Below are 20,678 nucleotides of genomic sequence, written 5' to 3'. Positions count from 1 at the left end.
CTTTCAACTGTAGTTGATAGCTACGTAATGCGAAGCGTTGCACAAATTGTTGCAGCACAAGATGCCGATTCGAGCCAAGCTGATGGGCTCGAGCAGCCTGAGACATGCGTTGTCGTTCTTACTGCTTCAGCAAGCTTACGTTTGCACTCCTCGAATTTGGCCTGGGTCAGCAGGTTCTTCGAGTGGGGCATTTTCGTGGCAAGTTTTGATGTGCCCACTCATTGCGAATCCTTGGGGCACGAGACGGGGACGCATATCAAGCTGGCAGAGCCCAAGTGACCCAAGACACACATTGTCACTTTCGTAGTTCTTTAAGACTATGATGTGAAATATAAATGACAGCGAGCTGGGGGGCAGCACTGGAATACAATGCCAGAGCAATACATGACACTTCCTTTGTGCCGGCTTTAGCAGGGAACACTGCGCATTTGAGTTACCACCTATTAAAGGTATGCAGTTTGCTTCCAATGACACTACGGCCTACGCACTGTGAAACAGATCAGTGAAGATGCTTATCATAATAGGATTGGTAGTGATAGCTGTGAATGCAGTGTATACAACCCAGGAGGAGATTTGCTGATACCAGAGTAAGAAACTTAGTGCACACCAGCATGTTCACGTGAGGTGGATTGGCGAGCATTTATTTATCTTTATTTATTTGCGTACCCTCAAGGCCGCAGGGTGTTACAAGGGGGTGGGTTACACTGCAATGAAATAGTATAACAAACAAAACAGAAAAAAAAAGTATTGCATCCTAATATACAGTGAATGTTTGTTAAGCCAAACTCGGTTAAGCCAAATTCTCACATATAACGAACAACATGGGACCGTTTGTTAGGTTTTCTATAGACTCAATGGCAAAAAAAAAAAAAAGAATCGCTTAAGATGAACTGCCTCAGACTTGCTCTTTGGTTTAGACGATCATTCGGAGTGACCGCCACCACTTCCGATCCTGGAGGCTTGGGCAGCTAAGGTGCCTCAATGCGCCGCGCCCGGGTGCGCGCGCATCAAGGCACCCTACTGGAGGCCTGCGGAGCATATCACTCGTGGACAGAGGCGAAAACAAGTGGAGGAAACAAAGAAACAGTGACGTTTCACTTCGTGAAACACAGGTGAAGTGCAAGCGTGTGGGTGCTACATACAGCACATACAGAGCTATCGGACCTCGGTGCGCCTAGGTTGTCCACATCGCAGATCGTATTCAAGACGGCTCGCCCAGCCATGCCATATGCGGCAGCTGCGGGAGTAGAACGTCCCCTTGTAAACAGTCGCTTGCTAACTAAATTACTGTATTTACTCGAATATAATCCGGACTTTCTTTATTATTTATTTAGAAAACACCTTACAGGCCCTGTCACAATGAGCTGTTGAGTACAATAGAAACAACTCATAAATAAATCTAACACAGTACAATGGCTGAAATCAAAAAACAATACAAAGCACAGAATGCTCAAGCATAACAGCAAATAAGAGGAAGGAGATTGAGTAAAAAGTGCGCACAGACTTTCACGAACTATTTTACGATCCGTTATCGAGACGATTTCATCAGGAGGACTATTCCAGTGAGATATAGCACGAGGTACAGCAGATTTACCAAAAATGCGCTTGAAGCTAAGATGATGGTTATGTAATCTTGAGGACATATGAGTGGGGGTTTCGAGGGGTAATATGCATGGCTTATCGGAATGAACATGTTTATGAAGTAGACAAAGCAAAGCAACCTTGCGGCGGGTGTCTAGAGGCTGTAAAGAAATATCGAGCTTAATCTGCATTATACTGGAGTTCCGATCAAAATTTCGAGTGATATATCGGGCAGCTCTGTTCTGTATACATTCCAGCATGGTTATTAAACATTCTTGGTATGACCATGCGGCGGACCATACGTCAGGTATGCTAATTTACGCAGGTCAGCAGATGAATTTTGCAAGTTGCGCCTCAGAAAGCCAAGCGTTTTAGATGCAGTTGTGCAAATTGTAGTGATATGCAAAGACGAAGAAAGGTTACTAGGGAGGTTTACACCAAGGTATTTGTAGGTAATGGCACAAGACAAACTCGTGTTATTTAAGCTGTATGTGAATATGGAGCTAGTGCGCTTGTGTGAGAACGATATATTATTACATTTGGAAGGGTTAAGAGACATTTTCCATATGTTACACCAGTCTGTAATAATGTGAAGGTCATGCTGCAAGGTGGTATGATCATTAATGGAATTAATCGCTCGGTAAACAACGCAATCGTCAGCAAACAGTCGTATGCAAGAGGAAATGTTTGAAGGTAGGTCGTTAATAAATATTAGGAAATGCAGAAGCCCCAAGGCACTCCCTGTTGGTACACCAGACGTGCCCTCAGTAATAGGACAATCATTAACGAGGGTAAATTGGCGACGAAGCGATAAGTTTCTAAGCCAAGAAAGGATTATTGAGTCGATACCTACCGTATTTACTCGCATAATGATCGCACTTTCTTTGTCCATAAAATTGACGCAAATTCAGGGGTGCAATCATTACGCGGGTTAAATTTCCCACGAAAAGAAACATTTTATTTTTTCATACCGCATTTGCTGCGAGATGACAAGCAGGCGGCTGCCGCTGTCAGTGCGGGACACCAAAAAAAAATGGTTGCAGCAACACGATTATTTTTCTTCTCGTGAGTACATTACGCGCATTGAGACAGTTTCTTCCGTATCAGTAATGAATAATATCGTTAATATCGGCGAGTTTGCGACAGTAATGTAGCCATGTCCACTTTGAGGGGACAGAAACAGAGATGGGCGCGCTTAGCTGCCAGTGACATAGAAACACATGGCGGGCATGCTGCAGAAACTGCGGCATTTGTCTTCACTGCTATCCTAATATGGCACGTTTCTGCTAAGGGTGGGTGAATATCTTAGCTTCGTTACAAGTGTCGGCGTATCAGTGTAAACGTGGCCACTATCGTTGTCGCTCGCGATTTGTTGTGTGCCCACGAGTGCAGATGAGAAGAATCTAAAGGCGCCCTTTATGTTGTCGTTGACAAAAACCATTATGAAGCCTACAAATAATAAAGCCGAGGCAAGTTTGGCTGTAGGTTTTTTTTTTAATTTTTCATGGAAGTGCGGAAAGTGATGAAAGGAATAAAATGGGGCATCTGCTTAAGAACGTTGGGTGCGTGCAGACCACTTGGTATGTCTTCAAGAGTCACTTGCATAGCATTCAACAGATGGTAAGCGCGATCATCATTAGCTAGACTTGGCACACGACATATCGCTGCGAAAAGTTAAGGGTGCGATCATTACACGGGAAAGAAAAGAAAATCGAATTTTGACAACAAAATTCAGGAGTGCGATCATTACGCGAGTGTGATCATTATGCGAGTAAATACGGTAGATGAGATATTTTAGAAATGAGCCGGCAATGGGGCAACGCGATCAAATGCCTTGGAGAAGTTAAAAAAAATGGTGTCTGTTTGTTGTCTGTTGTTCATACTGATGTTTAGATCGGTGCTGAACTCCAGTAAATATGTTTCATAAGATAAGTCTTCAGGAGAGAAGGTAAGTTGTGAGCAAAGTACATGTCTTTAGAAGCGCATAAGGCAAAAGTGTACTCGCTAAGAAAAGTTTTGTACGTGCTCCATGAGGACTCGCTTGCACGGTTTATCGCATTGCGGTACAGACGCTTTTTTTTTTTTTTTTTTTTACGAAGTGTTCGCAGTTTTTTATTGAACCTTGGTTTAGTCTTGTCGTTGGCTGCTGAAACGTGCGGAATATATTTCTCTCCAAGAGCGAGTAATTTGTCTTTGTAAAGTATCTAGTTTTCGTTAACGTAACATTGGGAAAAAGACTGCAAAAATGAGTCATTGAGAAAAAACTCAAGTTCGGTGTTGATGGCAACGTAATTAGCTTTGTTATATTCCCGAATCTTTTTATACTGAAATCCAGTAAATAACATGAGTACCTGGCGTGTGGTCACTAAAACCGTCAGAAATTAACACTGGGCACACGGTTTCAGGTGCAGTAGTTAGTGTCAAATCTAAAGGTTATTGTCACGGGTGGGTTGATTGATCACCTGAGAAAGATTTAAGTCTAGAGTTAATTCAATGAAATCGGTTGCATGCTTGCACGATGATAAGCATGGCCAATTGATTTGGGAAAAATTGAAATCACCAGCAGATAAAACGGGTCCAAAAATTGCATGCTCATTAGAATTGAGTGCGACCCTAAATCTGCGTTACCATATTGCCATTGGCATTTCAAAGTGGCCGCTTCATACACGCTTCGAGCCCAGCTGCCGTAGCTTCCTCCATGTGCTGTAGTACATGTGCTGTAGTACATGTGCTGTAGTACATGTGCTTAGGTTAGTATACCGTCTGTCTTCCCGTTTTCTGCGTTTGCTCTGTCAGCATGAAAGTGCCGACTGCAAAGATACGCGAAGCCGCAAATAAAAGAAAAGTGATCATGTGGGCTGAGGCGGACGGCAGTGGGGCCACATCAAGGGCATTCGGAGTTCCCAAAACTTTCGTGCGGGACTGGTACAAACAGAAGGGGCGTTCTACTCCGATAGCTGCTGCGTATGGCGCGGTTGCGCGGCCCCTATTTGAGTTCACCCATCTAGGTGCACCACGCTGCATTTTCATCACTTCGTTCGCATTGAAGCGAGAGGCCGTACAAAGGTCAATTCGCTCGCTCCTGCTACAACACTTCCTCACTCCAGCGTTTTGATAAGCGTTTCCACAGTCACTGAGTGAGATGTGTTCATGCTTGTGTGCGCGTGACGCCATGTTTGTTAATTTAGTCAGCAAGCAAATGTTTAAAAGTTTATACAGCCGATAAAACTACTATCCTTACTTTTCATATAGCTATAACTAATTTGCTATCGCAATCGATGCTTCACCTTTTGGGCGAAACTGCGACTTTTTCTATTTATCACAACTTTAGTGTATTGGGAGTAAATCTTTGTTTTTCCAAATGAGAGAAAGTTGTAGTTCTGTATGAAAGAATGAAGTGCGCGTTACAATTGAGACCCCTTTCTTTCTTTTTTTCCCCCACGGAAAACGGGTGCACGTTACAATCGAGGGCGCTTTAGAATAAATATGGTAACAAGCATGGTGTCAGTGCACACAGGCAAACATGAACACATCACACTTGGTGACCGTGGATGCTCGCTGTCAAAACGCTGGCGTGAGGGATCGTGGCAGCAGCTATGAGAAAAGTGACCTTCACGCTGTCTCTCCCTTCAATGCAAACCGAGCGGCGAGAACACAGCGCACGCAAAGCTACAAGCCATCGGCCCACCAGACTGTGGCCCCAAAGCAGATCGTGTTCAAGATGGAGCTCGTGCAACCGCGCGTGCACGGCTGAAGTACAGCATTTTTCTCCTTCCCCTCCCCGGGACCATGCGTGTGACGGAATGGCACACCCCCGCCCCTTCCTTCCTCCTTTACGCGCACGGGATTGAGCTGCCATCGTCGGCTCATCGTCGCACGCTTTCACTCGCACACACAGCATACAGTGCGCAAGGACGATTTGATCATGAGACGAACCCGATAAGTCCGAATCGCAAGCGAAACCTGCAGCAACTGCCAGAGGAGGTCAACCCAGCGCACCTCCGCCTACCCTTTCCTCCACGTCGCTTCACCTCGTTTCTCTTTCCCCACTTTGCTCAACGTCATCTAGACTTTCCTCTAAGTTACGTTGGTTTGCCACGTGCTTAGCGCACTTCTTCATACAGTGCAGTCCACTTATAACGATATCGAGAAAGACGAAAAATATGATCGTTATAACCGATGATCGCTATATCTGGACTGCAGTTACCAAAAAAAAAAAAAATTTAAACGCGTTTGCGCTCTTTACCTTTGCAGCTCTGAACTCGAATTCGCTACTTGCTCTAAAGAATAGATGATGTATACAGTAGGCCGTGAAAAACAAACTTTATTTCTAGCGCCAATGACCGTGTCAAGGATTAGGCGCGCCGAAATAGTCCGAAATCTGCACTTGCTTTTGCGGCAGCTTCAGCTTCACAACCGCAGTGTGCATGGATTCCAGCTGCTGCGCGAACACTGGCGGCAATCCTTTAGCATGCATAAAATCAATTAAGGAGTCGATCGACGACAGTGCACTTTGCGTGGACATCGTGGTCGGGGTCAAGGAGCCACTGTCGATCTCGTTGTCAATGTCGCTGATGCCGTCGCCACCGTCGCACAACTTTGCGTCTGTCGAGACAGCACATCTTCGGCGATCGCCTCGTCGGTGACCTCATCGCAGAACGAGGCAGCACTGTCTGCAGTCAAAAACTCCTCCTTCGACACACCACCTGTGTCACCAGTAGGAACGAGCTCCCAGAGCTCGGTTATGTCAGCGAATTCCACCGGGTCGGTCTCAGCGGGTTGGGGAAGTTCGTCCTTACGCACAAAGCCCGCCTTCTTGAAGCAATTGGTGATGAACCACTGGTAAAGCGCCTCTTCAACATCGGCGTACAAAGGGTCTCTAACCCCTTTTCCGCTGATCGGAATGGCCGCTGATAGCTCCTGCCTTCACAATCGCGGTGTTCCCGGTTTTCAAGATGGTTGATATCGTTAACTAAACGAGCTCATACTTCTTCACGAGGGCGCTCACCTTGAAGCCGCATCGAGAGTCCTGCAAAATATCAATCTTCGTGTCAAGCGACACAGCTTTGCGCTTTGTCGGCGCCATCTTCGAACTGGGTTGAACCGTTTGTTGCACGCTGCTTCGGTGGCGTCAGCCTGCTATCGCGAGAGAGACGCGGGACGGGCGCCACCGCGCCGCTTTGCTTGTCGCTTCTTTTTTTCTTTCTCTCTCTATCGGAGCGACTGTGGCCGATGCGCATGAAGCAGCTAGCGCCATCTTGTGGCGCGCTGCGCCAACGTCGGCTGCGCCTCCTCGTGCGCGGGCGGGGCGAGACGCGCTGCGCGGTAATGGCGGCAGATACGAACTTACGGAGGTAAACATCGCCTCGTCTCGACATCGTTCGTTTCAGGGAACTAAGCAACGCAAACGTTACGATTATTTGGCACGGAAAACGCCGTCCAGACTGCAAAATTTTGATCGTTATATCCGATATGCGGTGAATAACCTATCGTTATAAATGGTTTTTTCCCCATAGACCTAATGCATAAAATGACACTCTCATGTCGACCCATCGTTATAACCGATATATCGTTATATGTGGTATCGTTATAAGTGGACTGCACTGTACTTTCGCCAGCTCGTAGTCTGTACCGATGACCTATGAGGAGGCAGATGCCCTAGTGAACTTTTTCCAGCAGCTCGTAGGCACATAATTTTTAAGCTCATTAGGTGAGGTGGCATCATTTGTGGCTGCTCGCTGATTTGCACAGAAGCGCCAGGTCATGTTGCCTATTATTCTTCTGATAAGACAAGCAAATTTTCATGGTCCCTTCGAGTTTGTCTTAAAGGGAGTCTACTGTACGTCCTAATATACGTCATAGCATACACAAAATACTAGAACAAATAGTGAGATAGTAGAATAAACAAAATAAAAACAACAAAGAAAGATAAAGACATCTAATTGCAGCTAATACATAATACAGAAGTGGTGGGAACAAAAGTTAAGTACATCTAATTAGAAAAGAGAAGCCTTGAAAGACTTGCTATTCTCTGTAGCAGCAATGGAGGCGGGAAGGTGGTTCCAGTCTTTGATGGTCTTTGGTAAGAATGAATGTAAGAAAAAGTTAGTGCGACAAAAAGAAAACCTACTTTGTTAGGATGGTCCACGCACGATCACAAGTAGATGGTGCTGAGACGAATTCAGCTCGAAGAATTGGATTGTGAAAATAAATCTTATGAGAGAGAAAAAGGCAAAAAACTTTTCATCTTATTATTATGTTAGGAAGGCCAAGGTAAGATTTCATTGAGGTGACGCTTGAAGTTCGCTTATAATCCAATAAGATAAATCCTGCCGCTCTGTTTTGGGTAGATTCTAATGAATCACCTTGAGTGTTTTGATGAGAATCCCATATCGCTACTGCATATTCTAGTTTAGGTCGAATTATTGTCTTGTATAATAGTTTTGCAGGGGCTTGGTTAAGGTTTATACGAAGGTACCCCAGTGAACGATTAGCTTTGTTAGTAATGTAGGTTATGTGATGACACCACAAAAGATTACTGGTTATTTGTACTCCGAAGCGGAAGCTGCTGTGGCAAGCACCTATTGTTCTCAATCACAAGTGCCTGGCACTTCTTGTTTACACGAGGTCTAGTGGCTGGAAAACTGTACCATACAATCACAGTTTGGCAATGTGCTGAACGTTAGTGCCAAAAGAGCATGTTTTCTGGGGGACGTATGAACCGGTAAAGGATATGCATGGGTAACTGTATTGCATCATTTTTTGCTTTCTCGGCCATGAACATTGGTGCTGGGGAATCGTATGTAACGGGATTCTATCAACAAGGTTCTGCTGTATATAGTTGCATAGTGTTGTACAGCCTCTGTCATACATAACCCGAACATGCTTTAACCTTTTTCAGTCCATTGTCGAGCCCCTCCCGACAACGCAACATGGCCGCAACGGTCCACTGTGCTTTCTCGTGGTTTAATTGCACGCGCATTTTTAAAATTATGCATGATGCGCCATCTCTTAGAAAAGTCAGTAAACTTCTTTGCTTTCTGCTATACTTTTTTCACACTAGATGGCGCAGCTGACGTATGTGTTAAAAGCTGGGATTGTGCGAGTGCTGCGTAACTCAGATTCTGCGCCACTTGCAGCTAAGCATGGCTGCCGTCCCACGGAGTGCCTTTTACGGCGATGCCTTTAGCGAAAGCAATGACGATATTAGTGAGAATTATGTGCCTCCATCAGGTAACGAAGAAAGTGATTCTTCAGAAGCCAGCGAGGAAGAAGACCACGCTGGAGACCGTAGCAACAAGAACAACAACACAGGACCATGTGGAACAGGCTGGCAAGCCTACTTGTATAATTTTCGTGACTTTACCCCTCTTCCCTTCACTGTCACGAACCCAAGATCCCAAGTAAGCTCTTCCAGTCTGAACTGTGAGTTGGACCACTTTCAGCTGTTCTTCACAGACCAGCTGATTGAGGAAATAGTGCGTGAAACGAACTGCTACGCGCGTGAAAAAAATCTCAAGTGCCAGTGTCCTCGGAAGAATTCAAAGCCTTCCTAGGTGTAATATCAACATGGCCTTGAATCCCAAACCAGAACTGAAAGAATACTTCAGCAATGACCTCCTCAAGAAAATGCCTTTTTTTCCCCCATGTATTCCAGTGGAAGAGATTTCTCCAAATCTTTTGGATGCTCCACAATGCACCAAGCCCAGATGCCTCTCGTGGAAGCCAACTCGTGGAAGCAAGGTCAGGGATGTTGTGAACTACATAGATGCAATATGCAGAGAGCATTTCAACACCGGCCCCAAAATTTGCATAGACGGGAGCACTGTCAGCTTCAAGGGCCGAGTCTCATTCAAGTGCTATAATCCCCAGAAGCCAATAAAAGGGGGCATGCTCGTTTATGCACTTCCTGACAGCCGAACAGGCTTCATTTCTGCCTTTGAGCCATACTACGGCAGCACAACAATTGATAGCCTCTGCCATGCTGAGCTTCCCTTCGCATGCAGGATTGTGCAGCAGGACTGCATGCAGCAGGACTGCATGCATGCAGGACTGCACCCACCAAAAATATGGGTGCAGTTGACAGGGCCAATCATTATTAGCAAGTTACACATTTTCTCGCAAATGAATGAAATGGTAGAGGAAGCTTTCCCCCACCCCCTACTCGAAGTCTCAAAGTCCCACCCTAATAGAGCAGCTCGTAGGTGACAAAAGGGCTCGACCTAAAAAGCGAAGCCCATCTGCACATTTGGACTGCGAACAAAGGCTGGATGGAAAGCCCCATTTCATATACAAGATGCCCGGCCGAAGCAGCTAAGACTGCACTGTTTGCAGTGACCAGAAAACAAAAGGGGGCAGGAAGGAAACGGTGTTCTTCTGCAAAACTTGCAGCAACAATCTCATACTGCACCCAGGAGAGTGTTTTGAGTGCTTCCACACGCTGCCAAAGTATCGCTAAATGACATCGAGACAAAAAACAGCTGAAAAAATAAACATCCAGCGAGTTTTTCTTGAACAGCTGTCGTTTTCTTTTGTGGTACCCAAAACTAGGAAAATAGTTTCGGACTGGAACGACCGGAAAGAGGGTAAAAGTTTTGGACTGAAAGGGTTAAGCAACTTTTTGCTTATCCTGTAGCAGTTCTGCCAAACAGTTCGTCAAAAAGACTGTACAGAGCCTCCAAAAAAAACCTTTGACCCAACGTGGCCTTCACCTTGACCTACAGTCATACCTGTCTATATCGAACTCGCAAGAAAACTGCAATTAGTTCGATATATCATGCCATTCCATATAGAAGTTTTATAGAATTTGGCAACATTAAAGCACATCCTATTTGTGACAGCACTTTATTGACGAAATTAGCTTAATTGCGGCTTCCTCTGGCACAAAATAGAGTAGTAGAGCCCTGCTGATGCGTTCCTCATTCATAAGTTTTCTTGGGTATAATGTCGCTAAAGCCCAGTCCCGGCAAAACGCTCGGACACCCATGTATTAGAATCCTCTTTGGCGTGTTGTCGTTCTTGCATAATACATTGTGACGTTGGTGTATAACTACAAGAAAATATAAATTGTACCATCTGTATAATAAAAATGTAAAAGGAAGTCGCCAACCTGCCATGCTAGACACCCTGTATCCACACAATTCTAACCACCACCAATGTGCACCTTTGACGTGCCATGGTCCTGGAAGAAATTTTCAAAATTTCAGACACCTTGCAGCATGCTGCTTAATATTAGGGCTCCGCCTGCTTGACCGTGTGCCAGTTCGGCCACAGAAACGAGAAAGAAGTAGCTGTGGTTTGATTTTAATGTCACCGGCATGGTCATTGGCCATGTCACCAGCTTTTCCTAGAAACCGAAACTAGTGAAGCCTAGCCGATCCAGTGGTTGCTGAACGCATCCAAACTGCAGGACAAGCCGGACAAGTGTTGAAAGGCTCCATCGGCTGCATTTGCTGCTGGTCATGCGAGTTCCGCGCATCCAGCGTTCTTAATTTGCATGTTGAATAGCAACACAATCCTGGGCAACATCTTCAAGCAGTTTCAAGTGACACCAACTCCACCCCCAATGTCAGCATCGATGAGGAGCATTTTTAATCTCACCATCAACGTTGACAAATGTCAGTTTGGGGTTCCAGAGATCGATTTTCTCGGACATCACATCACCAATCATGGCGTCACTCCGCTGCCTGACAAGGTTCAGGCCATCATCGACAACCTGCCACCAAAGTCCACACATAGCTTGCGACATTTTCCTGGACTCATCAATTTTTATTGCCGTTTCATGCCTGCATGTTCTAAGTTGGTGCAGCCACTTGAAGCACTCCTTTCAATTTCGAAAGCTGAGTCTACCGCACTTCCTTGAGACACGGCCGTTGATCAAGCTTTCGCCCCCGTTAAGACTGCACTTGCACAAGCCGCTCTCCTGCATCACCCTTCACAAAACACTCCCATTAGTTATGATGGACGCTTCTTCGGAAGCCATGGGAGCCGCTCTTCATCAGTGGATTAATGGTGCATGGGCCCCCATCTTCTTCTTTTCCCGCAAGTTATGCAACACTGAACGCCGATACAGTACTTTCGGATGGGAGCTCCTGACGGCCTACCTCGCAGTGAAGAATTTCAGGTACTTACTTCCTGGAAGGGCGACAATTTATAATTCTTACCGACCACAAACCACTTGTTTCTGCTTTACGTTCCTGCAATGCCACCCATACTCTTAGAGAGCTCCAGCATCTTGCTTTTATTGCCAAATTGCTGACAGACATACGCTACTTCAAAGGCAGCCTTAACAGGGCAGCGGACGCTATCAGTCGTATTACCACCAACGCCACGACAAGCTCTGTCCACCTTTTCTTGTTTTCACTCATGGTGGCTCAAGCAACCAACAATCAACTTCCACGACTCCAATTTTCTGAATCCCCATTTGGAGCAAGTCAACTTTCCCGACCACGACGTCACACTCTGGTGCGACATTTCACCTAACACTACCTGCATTTATGTTCCTGCTCTTCTTCTTCATGCTGTTTTTGATACACTGTACAATCTGTCATCCGGGCATATGTGCCACGCAACACCTTATCACTAACACCAAACGTTGCGTGGCCACGCATATGCGCTGGTATACGCGACTGGGTCCGTACTTGTACAGCGTGTCAACGTATTAAGGTGCAACGACAACCAAGCCTTCGTTGAGCAAGTACCCTCTGCTCGATGCACATTTCGACGCCATATATTTGGGCATCGTTGGCCTTTTACCACCATACCATGATTATACATATTTGCTCACGTGTATTGATAGGTACACACGGTGGCCTGAAGCAGCTCCAATGCCTGGCTTAACGGCAGAGACAGTTGCTCATACTTTTCTGTCTACCTGGATTATCTGTTTTAGTGTGCCATCAACGGTGGCCACTGATCAGGGCAGACAGTTTGAGTCAGCACTTTTCACATCTGTAACATCCCTTCTGGGTTGTGCGCGCATTCGCACAACTGCTTACCATCCTGCATCCAATAGCATTGTCGAGAGGCTACATCGACACTTGAAAGCTGCACTCGCGGAGGATTGGGTGTCGCAACTTCCAATCGCGATGCTCGATCAACACTCTGACTAGAACTCGCCTGCTCTGTAACTGAGATAGTTTACAGCTGCACCCTCCATTTGCCCAGTGACCTCGTCAACCCCTTATCTACACCGAATGTTTCGGATCCATCTTCTTTCGTCCAGCATCTACTAATTTTCATGCACAACTTCCGTCCATCGCCAACCTCTGATCACACGAACAAGAACGTTTTCCTACCCTCAAACCTGCAAACAACCTCACTCGTTTTTGTCCGTGTTGTCACGCCTTGTCGTTCTCTTCAGCCCCGCTAGGACGGTCCTTTCCCTGTCGTCAAACGTTCTGAACACCGTTTCACAATCCTACGCAATGGGCGTGAAGACTCATTTACTATCACAAGGATCAAACCGGTTCCTTTTATCAACCCCTCTGTCTGACCACCTCTTCAAGTGACCGTTGCCACTTGTCCACAGGGGCAAGTGGCAAGCTTTTCTTCTTTTGGCGCATCACTGGTTTTAGACATGAGCGAGTAGTGGGGTAGGCCCAAGAGATGAGAAAGAGGAGTTTACGAATGAAATCCCTCTGCTCCTAACTGTGCTTGGTGGTTCCACGGCAAATTGGTCCACTTCGGTAATGTTGCCAGGGGATAAAGATTCAGTGCATGCATTGACTGTGCTTTCGTCGATCTGTAGCGACAGCATGACAATGGTCGAAATAAAGACTGACCATATCACAGGCAAGCATATGTGCATGCAGCAACACATTGATAAACTTGGGCTGTATTCTCAGGTGATCACTTTTAAAGATACTCGATATAACAGTTAACCCTCGTTTAGTAAAGTAGGTAAAAGCATCAATTTGCTTCGTTATATTGACATTTCATTGTATTGATATTCAACCTTCTATGGAAACAAGTACCGTCACCGATCGATTTTTCTTGCAAGGAAAGGGGCTGCAGAATTTTCCGAATTATCGGGCAACTGAAAAAAGCAAGTTTAAATGAGAAAACAATTTATTTTGATGAATTTGGGAGTCGGCGACGAACGATACGCTTTCATGCCACGCCAGCAATATCTTCACATCAGCGGTATGAATTAGGCGAAGCCAGCCACGCTTTATTGTGCACTCTATCCCCGCAGCTGACAGCAGGAACTCAGCGAACTTGAAAATGTCAATTTGGTAGACACCCTGATATACAACATTCCCGCAAATATGAGCTTTCTTATCTGTAGAAGTTCTTTATATACAAGGGAAAATGTAAGCCCTAGTGGCCATTCAGCGATTCGCAAGAGCCACGTGGCGGTTCTTAACTGCTGCACACCTATGCAGATCGCAATGTCGAGGTCCACTGCCAGCCGTCTTCTTGCACAAAACTCCACTTTTTGCGCCACCGCTGGCAAGTGGTTCTGCCCAATCGACATTGACACCCTGCATATAAGAACTGTGACCTTTAGAACATACATGATTTCTCTAGATCTGAGTATGGCAACGACAAAACGGTTCGGAGTAGAAAACGAAACTTTCCGGCGGAAACCTGTTGATGTCTCAGTGCTATTTGACGCACTTTCGCCGTCTGTGCTGAAATCCGATAAATCACAATCATCTTCAGAGTCTGTGCTGCTACCACCATCAAAAAATTATGATGCAGACTCATCGAAATCTGTCGAAATTTGCCCTTTCCGAAAGGCAGCTGCATGCGACATTGACGCCGTCTTGGAAGCTATGACCAAAAGGCACTTTAAAAATCCCCCCTACAGTTTCTCTTTTAAGCGCTGGATAGTGCTAGGTGTTCAAAAGTGCTCCGAGCACGGCAAAATTTGAAGTTTAAACCATCGATAACAGGTTATCGGTGGATATAGGCGCGGACAGGAAAGTGTTAACATCGACTCACCACTCGTATTTGACTAAACGCTAAAAGAAATTAAACATTCGTCATCGCCATTAATTATTGGTGCAAAAGCGTCAAATGGCCCATTGAGTGAAAAAGCCAGTGGCGTCTGCAGCAGCTAAATTTTCCATTGGTTGTGACGCCATATCACAAGGGTGCTGATGTTGGCTTACGCTTGCTGGCTCGGGCCTCGACGTAGCAGAGCGGGCGAAAGGGTACACCTGCTGCAGCAGTATTGCATGAGGGTGGAATGCATTGCCGCGGCGCCACGTCACCCTCGCTCTCACTCTGGGAAGCCTGTGTTATCTGCGCATTCCTGGACGTGCCTAGCCACAGCGCAGTAGAGCCACACAGGCACGACCAGGCTAAACCACTTTTTCTGATTGGGAAATGGCAGCTCGTAGAGCCACAGCACAGTAAAGCCACCTTCTGGGGCAGTTTTGCGCTGTACGAAGTTCAGTATATCGGCAGTGGCTGCTATTTATGTTCAATGTAATATTACTTTTTGCTAAGTTCTCATTGCAACTTTATGGTGTTTAGAAATTGTTCGATATACTACAGTCAACATCCGATTTTTTGGACTTCCTTAGGGGCCGTGAAAATGTCAGAAAAATCTATCAGTTAGGAAAAGTGAATGTTTTTTTTTACTGCCTCCAAGGGGTCAAATCGCCACAGGCACATCCGAAATAGCTCTGAAGGCCTGCCAGTACACTTATTAGCCATATTGGTGCTCATACTGTGACGGGAGATGGTGAGTGCACGCATGTATAATTAAGAAACACATACTATTGTAATATGACGGTTTATTATAAGACACTAGGCACAGTCTAGTTGCACTGGCAGTACACATATGCTGATCGCACGCACAGCTGACACAAGAGCATTTTCTTTGTCCTCCTCTTCACTACACTATGTACTGTGACAAAGGCCTCTTTCTACCCTTGGTGTGCTTCACTGCAATACTTTGTGTATTCTTGGCTGCTTAACACCGCTGTATTGTGGTGGTACTGACTTTTTGGAATCTGGTATTATGCAATGTTTTTTAGACCTGTGCCGTGCTTTCTGTCCTTCGAAGTCATTGGCGAGGATGACAAAGGCATAGTTGGAGCCATTGCTGACAATGGCGAATTCTTTCAATAAAAAACACAGCATTGACCAGAAGGAAGCTTGGGTAGTGAAAGTCGAAAGCAACTAGGCCTAGTGTTGCGGAGCTCACCAACGTTTATAGATACTTCAGTTTCGCAACTCCTCCTCTCGAGCTAGGCACAACTTGTTCCTAAGGACTGTGAGCGCTGCGGTTGGGCTTTGCGCCAAGTGAGCGGCGCTGCTCTGCTGATGTGCATGCTGGTCGCGGATGTTTGCATTGCTTCTTGCGCTGGTAGGCAATTTTATTTTCTCACTGTGTGAGCCTTGTCCCTGTCCTCGTGCACGTGGCTGGCAATCAAAGCCTTTTGTGCCCGGTCCAAGTTCTGCGCTCACGGAGACACGAGTACCTGCGACATGCGGGTCATCGAGTGTTGATATTGTATGCACACTTTGGTTTGTAGGTCCACTTTTTTTTTTTCATCTCCTGAGATAAGCCTTACTCCTGGGGCCATATTTTATTTCATATTATGGAACTTCAAGACAATATGCCAACGTGTTTCGTGTCTGTTTCCACCAGCAGGTTCAGGAAAGCACCTACAAACAGCACATAATTCCCCCCACTGTCAGATCTGCATTGTTACTTTAGAATTGGCCAAGAGCCATTTCCTGCGTGGAGAAATGTTTGGGGGAAATCATGCAAGGTATCTGATGTACAGTTTCAGGATGGTGACATAATCAAGTCAAATGTAACACGTTGCATGCCATAAGTGGCGAGGTCGTCAAAAGTGAGCGCAGTGCATGGAATGCATAAAGTGCACAGTTCTTTGCTTGTTTCCAAACGTTCCAGTCTTTTTCTCCCACCGAAAACATCGAAGGTCCTCAAGACAAACGGAACTTGCGCATGAGCAAGTAGTAGATTCATGTTGTAGCCTGTCTGGAAAACATCCCTGTCACCCCTTCCTTTGGACGTGCTCCTTCAGCTATGGTGCCTAGCGCATTAGTATACCTCAGCTTAAACAACAACAGCAGAAAGAAAGAAAAAGAAAATGGTCACCCCCCTGCCCCTGAGTTATGAACTGTGGCTTTCCTGAAATTCGAAGTTGGCAAATTGAAGATCTTTTCCATTTTGTAACACACGTGTGCTTTTCACACGAATGAAATACCAAGAAAATGACCGTGCAATCAAAACTGCAGTGGGAGTGTGAAAAGGCCAAGCTCTAGTCATATATTTGGGAGAGCCACTTACTGTTGTGTGATGACAGGTGCTTTATTTTAGTAGCGGTGACATCCATTCTGAGCACTCCTTAACTTGTACCTGAATAGTAAAGGTGGGATGCGTCTCTCTCTCTCTCTCTCTCTCTTTGCAATGTGAACTTTGGGATACTGTTGAACTAAGAGCTTATTACCAGGCATGTAGCTGGTGCAACAAGGGTATTGACGTGATGTTTGCAAGATTTGAAGCACATTCAGATCGCAGGGTTAACTTTCACACTATCTTACCATAGGTGAGTGCATCAAGATCTGGCGTATGTACCAGCCTTCAAATTTCAACATTAAAAGCAAAATTCTACTGCTTTAATATAGCTAGCTGATGTCTGAACAGGGCAACATTTTGGCACAAGTGGGCATTCCTTCCTTTAACTCATTGTCGTGTTTTGAACAGAAATTGCTGCTTATAAGCGTGCATGTAAGTTGACAAAATGCTGCTCTCGTACGGACATTTGTAAACGGAAGTATATGAAAGATATGCAAGCTTGGAGCTCTCAAACTGCACTGAAGCCTGTTCGCACTTGGGTAGCAATGACGTAACGCTTCTGGTGCGCAGCCAGCTATGTGGCAATTAATGATAGTTGTATGTAACTACGCGGCTATAAAAGCCACCAAATTTTAATTACCTTATGCCACGGCAAGATTGGGTGTTTATGTGCATCACACAATTCATGCGTGGCGCGTCGAAGATCTCTCTTGGAAACGGCTTTCACTTAAAACGAGGATGCTTACAGGACACAGCGCTTTTATTGAGACTTCAACAAGAGGCAGCTCATGTACCTATCTTCCTAGTTAGGTTCTGTGTATATAAGAGAATAAAATGTTATGGAGCAAGACGGCTGTTTTATTCCACAAGCACCATTCCAGGCTATAGCAGACGACGCTCGCACACTTGGCGCCAAGGTCAACTGCAGCGGTCCACTTGCTGCGCATAGGCGAGACGAAGGAGTTCGGAAACTGAAAAAGTATCTGTAAACATTGGAGTGTACGACAGCGTAATATGACCACACACCAACTGCCACTTGGCCAAGCACAAATGGCTATGGTGGCAGCAGTGGCTAAGGCTGCCAGCGGATCAGCATGCAAGAGTGCTGGTTTGAGGCTGCGAGGTAATCACAATGGCGGCCGTGGCAATGTCAGTGCCATTTCAGACCTGCGGAAACTATAAAAAGTTAAGAAAATTGGACAGCAAAGGCTTTCAGCATTCAAAATTTCAGATGTCCTTATACATTGGCTCACTGGTGTACATGAAGGTGTCCGAAAAATTGGTTTTTGACTGTACTTCACACAATCGCTGTAATGTTTTCTTACTTGTGATTCTGGCATTGTGACTACAGAAACTGGAAGAAGACTTCGCAAGGCAATGTGAAGAACAGGAGCGCTTCTATGGCACAAGTACGTTCCTCAATGACTATGCCAACATGGATCGGGAACAAGTGACACTACAAGGACCCCCACGGACTTTAGACACTTCATATCATCCGAGCTACTGAGTTTAGGATCTTCATATAGGCTGCAAATACCTAACACGTGGTAGCAGTGTTTTTCTCGTTGCTTTAAGGCATAATTCTTGAAGCGCCTGTCAGTAATATAAGTTTGCTTTTATGGCGCATTGCCTGAGGGCATTTGTTCTCTGGGAACCTTTCAAGGACTCGTAATAGTTACTTGTTTCATGCAGGAGAAATGCTCTACACCGCCATAGTCAAGAACAGGTGGGAAAATGCCAGGAGGACTCTTTAACATGTCAGGCACATTGCAATGTGAGCTACTGTGTTGTCAGTCGGTTATATGTGGTAGTAAAGTGTATGCATTACCAAGATGTTAATTAAATGTCATCTCTTTATTTTTTTTAAGGTGCATAGCTCAACACAACTAGAAATACTTGAAGCTGATTCTGTGACATAGTTGCATGCGGCTTCATACTGTACATTTTGCCAGTGTCTTGTTTTTCACTAGCGCAGGGGCCTAAAGACTTCAGTGCAGATGGTTTCTCACTTGGTTTCATTGCACAGAGATGCTCTGCGACAGTGCTTTGTGGTGCAATGGCTCGAAAGTGCCTCACTCTTTGAAACTTACTACCAGTGTCTTTTTTTTCTTCCACATTTTTATGTACTTTGATGTTCTCTGCAAGACACTGCCTTCGTTGTGTCATGGCCTGTGAGAAGCCCATCTCCACAAGCTTTTACTCGTTCACACTGCTCTATGATGTGACTTAATAGGACAAGTTGCAGTTCTGCTAGATTTGTGGAGAATATATCTGCATTGTTTTATTGACAGTGGACACATGTGCATCACAACGTGTCAAAATGTCTAACTGTGCCTGTTTGGGTAACTGTAATGTTGCCATCTGCAGTCATTGTTCCTGTCGCAAAATATTGGGTGACATAGGTACTGTCACATTGTCTACATCTTCCAGTGTTCAAAGTATAGCCTCTTGTTTTAATGTCGCTGTGTACAGAAAGCAGACACCATCTATTGTGTGTCAGTGAAGCATGAAAAATGTGTTACTGTTCCTGTGAACTGGCAGAACCAGTGCTGTCTGTGCAGGCAACCATGCTTTGCTAGCATAGGGCTTCTGCGAATTTTCTCAAAAAGCAAACACAACTGCGAGCAGTGATAAAAGACCGAAATGGCCAAGCCTTCCAGTCGTACAGTTCCAGGGTGTTACCAGAATATGCTTTGTTTTATAGCTTGGCATGGTTGTGTGTGATAGGACTCAATATAAGAATGAATGTAGCCCATTTTCTGATACATGTAGGTTCGCTGTTAACTAGCATAAGCACTTAGCATGCCATATCAGATTTGCCATCTCTCAACATGCTTGAGGATGGCTTTTACAGTACTTGTGTGCATATGAAACAGATGGGCTGCCTGCAGAGATCTTCCTTTGCTGTGCCAGTTGTCAAGGTCACATTTCCAGAAGTGCTTTGTTGAAACTGGCATAATTAACAGTTCCAACATGCTGTACATAGTTTGGTACATGTATGCGTAGAGACTACTAATTTTCATACCATATTAAAAAAGTGTGGTATACTTTTAGTACACAATATTTTCAGAAGCTTGCTGAGCATAATAAAGCTTTGACATGTTTTGAATGCTTCTCTTCCTGTTTGCTTTACAAAGGATTATAAACACTAACACTACATCACTTCATAATGCAGTTGAACCTCATTATAACGAAGTCGGTAAAATCGGCACTTCGTTATATCGAAATTTCATTATGTGTAAATTTGACCTTTTATGCAAGTAAATGCAGTCACCGATCAATTTTTATTACCCGAAAGGGGCTGTAAACATTGCCGGGTTATTGGACTATCAGAAATTGAAAAAATTTTAATGGTAAAAAACAAAAGTCACAGTTTCGCCTGAAAGGCGCAGCATCGATTGCGATAGCAAGATATTAGGCAGGTATACAAAGTGCAGTAGTTTTATCGGCCGTATAAAAAACATTCGCTTACAAAATCTGCAAACATGGTGTCGCGCACGCACAGGCAAACATGAACACATCTCGCTCGATGACTGCGGACACTCGCTGTCAAAACGCTGGCGTGAAGAGCGGCAGAAGCAGCTAGCGAATTGACCATGCTGTATAGCTTTCAACGCAGACTAAGCGATGAGAGCATAGCACTCGAGAAAGCAGCCGACGGCGCACCTGGCCTGGACTGCCGACCGCAGATAGCTTTCAAGATGGGGCCCGCGTGGCCGCGTACACCCGCGCCATACACAGCCGCCGCCGGAGTAGGAGGCATCCCCCAGTGCTTTGTGCACGATGGAAGACCGCGCTTCCTCCCTTGCGC

At 45.4% G+C, this 20,678-nt stretch overlaps 1 protein-coding gene across 1 annotated transcript in view; it reads left to right on the top strand.

Moving 5' to 3' along the window:
* Positions 1 to 19,976, top strand: part of Slik (Sterile20-like kinase) — a 115,717-nt gene extending 95,741 nt beyond the window's left edge. Inside the window, exon 21 of the mRNA XM_050193235.3 lies at positions 18,219 to 19,976. Within this exon, the coding sequence (XP_050049192.1) occupies positions 18,219 to 18,374 (156 nt within the window). The 3' untranslated portion in view covers positions 18,375 to 19,976. The remainder of the gene's footprint in view (positions 1 to 18,218) is intronic.
* Positions 19,977 to 20,678: the final 702 nt, after the last annotated feature.

Source organism: Dermacentor andersoni, chromosome 1 (genome assembly GCF_023375885.2).
Source record: "Dermacentor andersoni chromosome 1, qqDerAnde1_hic_scaffold, whole genome shotgun sequence".
Classification (NCBI taxonomy): domain Eukaryota; kingdom Metazoa; phylum Arthropoda; class Arachnida; order Ixodida; family Ixodidae; genus Dermacentor; species Dermacentor andersoni.
Note: the sequence above shows the minus strand (reverse complement) of the source record. Positions and strands in the feature narration are given on the sequence as shown.